Genomic DNA, 3,313 nt, shown 5'->3' with positions numbered 1-3,313 from the left:
GGTTAGCATAAAAATGACCAAATAATGACAATTTCCTATGAAAGAGTCCAGCAGACATTTATCAAAGGAAATGATGAATACAAAAATTCAAGTTCAATATAGAATTCAACAGAAAGTTAAACAACCCAATTTTAAGAATAGGCAAAGAACCTGAAAAGATATTTCACCACAAAAATAAAAGGTTTAAAAATGGCTAACTAAGGAAAACATGGTCAACATCATGAACAAAGATGAACATCAAAACCATCATGAGAAAACACTTAAACCCCACTAGGATGGCAATGCTCCTTTTTAAAAAAAAATGGAAATAGCCATTGTTAGAGAGGGATGTGGAGAGACTTAAATGTCCATCCAGTGCTGGTAGACCTTTAAAAGGTCGCTGTGGAAAAGTTTTGCAGTTCCTCAGAAAGGGAGACATTGAATTACCACTTGATCTCGAAATCCCAATCCTAGGTACATACTCCAATGAACTCACGAAGGTAGAATAGAAAGTGGAACGTGTACATCAATGTTCATTGTGAAACTATTCACAATAGATAAAGTAGGCCACCGTGTTTACCTCCATGGAGCTCATTTCAGCCACCTGAGTTTTAGAACAGTGAAACAATGTATTTGTTTTCAGCCAATGAGCTTGTAATTTGTATTTTCTTACAGAAGCAGAGAGAGAATAACACAGAAAAATGTTCCTGGGTTCTAGCAGATGATGAAGAGATTGCCTCTGGAGACTATATAGGGAATAATCTCTTTCCGTGACAAACACACCAAGAACAGGCAGTCATTTTCTTGTGTCTGGTAAGGACCCATGCACTCTTACACTCATTAAACCAACCACCTTAGTGGTTCAATGACTAAAACTAACACCCTAGGGAATAAAACACAAATATGCAGTTTGGTACTTAAAATCACCTTATGTCCAAACTCTTTGTTAGGAAAGATGATACTTTTTTTTAGTACCTGTCCCTACTTGAGATGAGATTTTACTCTTCTAATAACTAAAGATGTCTGCCCTGACAAAGTTTAAATAGCACAAATCTCCTTAAGTCTTTCCAAATAGTGACCTAACACAATTGTGTCAGTTTTAAAGATAAGGAAACTAAACTTAGAGATTATATCATTAAAAAAAAACACATCAACTATCTATTAACAGAACCGAGATAAAATTTAAGCCATGGGGTTCTCATTCCAGCGTTGTTATCCTTAATCAGCATAATCACTTGTCTCCTGCTTTCAAGAAACTTAGGCTTTAAAAATGGTTCATGATTCATTTCTCTCTGAAATGTTACAGCTACTGAATGCTGAAGCACCTGACATATCAGTGGAAAGAAAGTGTTCTAGAGAGGAGTTTCCTCAGAGCCTCCATCATGTCCTTGTTCCTGAGACTGTAGATAAAAGGGTTCATCATCGGGGTGACCACAGTGTACATTACGGAGGCTATTGCACTCTTCGGAGAGGAGTGGCTACCTGAGGAACTAAAGTACACCCCAAAACCTGTCCCATAGAATAAGCAAACAACTATTAAGTGTGACCCTGAGATGGAAAAAGCCTTATATTTTCCACTAGTTGATGGGATTTTCAAGACAGAGGAGACAATTTGGGTATAAGAATAAATAATCCCGCAAAGAGGAATAACACCAAAAATACTGGTCACTACATAAATCAAGATGTTGTTGATGAGGTTATCCGAACAAGCAAGCTTGAGAACATGAGCTAGTTCACAAAAGTAGTGAGGGATTTGAATATTTGTACAAAAAGACAATCGCAAGGTCATCAGAGTGTGGAGAATGGCATCCAGAAAACTAATGAGGAAGGACAAGAGAACCAGAAGACCACAGACTCTGGTGTTCATGATAGTTGCGTATCGTAGTGGGTAGCAGATGGCCACAAATCTATCAAAAGCCATCATTACCAGAATTTCATTTTCCAGGCCCGCAAAAGCCAGGACAAAGCATAGCTGAGTGAGGCATCCTGTGTAACTGATGGATTTGTTCTGGGTCTGGATGTTCATCAACATCTTGGGGACTGTGGTGGTGCTGAAACAGAAGTCAGTGAAGGACAGGTTGGAGAGGAAGAAGTACATGGGGGTGTGGAGGTGAGAGTCAAAGATGATCGCCAGGATGATGAGCAGGTTCCCAGCTGCAGTGATCAGGTATATGGTCAGGAAAATCCCAAAGAGAAGGGGCTGCAGTTCTGGATCCTGTGAGAGTCCCAGGAGCAGGAATTCCGCTGTATCTGAGATGTTTCCTGTTGCCATGCTGGTGATCGTTGCGCTTGCTAGAAAAGATGGAAGTGAAAAATGAAAAAAATAAAGTGTATCTGTTTGATTTAATGTATTTATTGAAGGAAAATCAGTTATATACAGTGAACCCTCGTTTATCGCGGTTAATCGGTTCTAGACCCTACCGTGATAAATGAAATTCGGCGAAGTAGGATTCCTTATTTGTAAATCAAATATTTTCGTAGTTAGAGCATAGAGGACATGAAAAAACACCCTTTAGTCACCATTACACTCGTATTACCCAATTTATTAAACGAAAAAGGGAAAATACAGTAAAACATTTTGGACGTTACAATTATCATTTATTATTTATTATATTATTTATGGCATCAAGCGTGTACAGTATGAGCCAATCAGTGGCAGTAATGACAGAGCATGCACTGTTACGCAAAAACCGCGATAGAGTGAAGCCGCGGAAGTCGAAGCGGAAGTGGCGAGGGTTCACTGTATATTTTTCTTGTGCTCCCATGCTTCTCTTTCCTTTCCTTTTCTTCCCTTCACTACTTCTCATTACCACATAGTCTTTTTAAGGAATCACGTGAGTGGTGCACAGGGTGAAGCACCCAACAAACAACCAAGGGCTCCTCAGAAGAAAGGCATGGGGTTCTGATTCTGAAAAAAAAAATCCACTAAAAACCTTATGAAGCATTGTTCTACTCTTCAACAGAGGGTTGTCACAGGTTAAAATCAACTCAGTGGAAGATGGTTTGGTATGGGTTTGGTGCTCATGGTCATGTAGGCTGCTTGCTGAGAATCAAAGAGTAATGAAACATTATCCTCTTCTTTAGGATTATACCAGGCCTTTTAGCAAATTATAAATCCACAATACAATGATAAAGGCCATCTTCTAGAACACAGGTTGATAAGTAGTAACTAAATAATCAAATTGTGCATGCTGCCAGTTATTGTAAAGATTTTTATTGAACATGACCCTTATTGACACATAGTCCTTGTCTTCTTTGTGCTATAGCAGCAGAATTGAAGCATAAGATATTCACTGCTTGCATCTTTAAAAAATCCATTGGCCCATCCTTAATC

General features: G+C 38.8%; 1 protein-coding gene across 1 annotated transcript; it reads right to left on the bottom strand.

The window, feature by feature from the left end:
- Positions 1-1,312: 1,312 nt before the first annotated feature.
- LOC101659680 (olfactory receptor 7G3-like) lies at positions 1,313-2,251 on the bottom strand. Its single transcript, XM_004714230.1, has one exon. It carries the CDS (start codon positions 2,249-2,251, stop codon positions 1,313-1,315), a length of 939 nt encoding a protein of 312 aa, XP_004714287.1.
- Positions 2,252-3,313: the final 1,062 nt, after the last annotated feature.

Source organism: Echinops telfairi, unplaced genomic scaffold, assembly GCF_000313985.2.
Source record: "Echinops telfairi isolate 266 unplaced genomic scaffold, ASM31398v2 ScPeMD7_7459;HRSCAF=8497, whole genome shotgun sequence".
Lineage (NCBI taxonomy): Eukaryota > Metazoa > Chordata > Mammalia > Afrosoricida > Tenrecidae > Echinops > Echinops telfairi.
This window is presented reverse-complemented; position numbering and strand designations above follow the sequence as displayed.

Bases quoted from the DNA above. Each gene is read 5' to 3' on its own strand.
- LOC101659680 (XM_004714230.1), bottom strand. From the start codon at position 2,251: ATGGCAACAGGAAACATCTCAGATACAGCGGAATTCCTGCTCCTGGGA.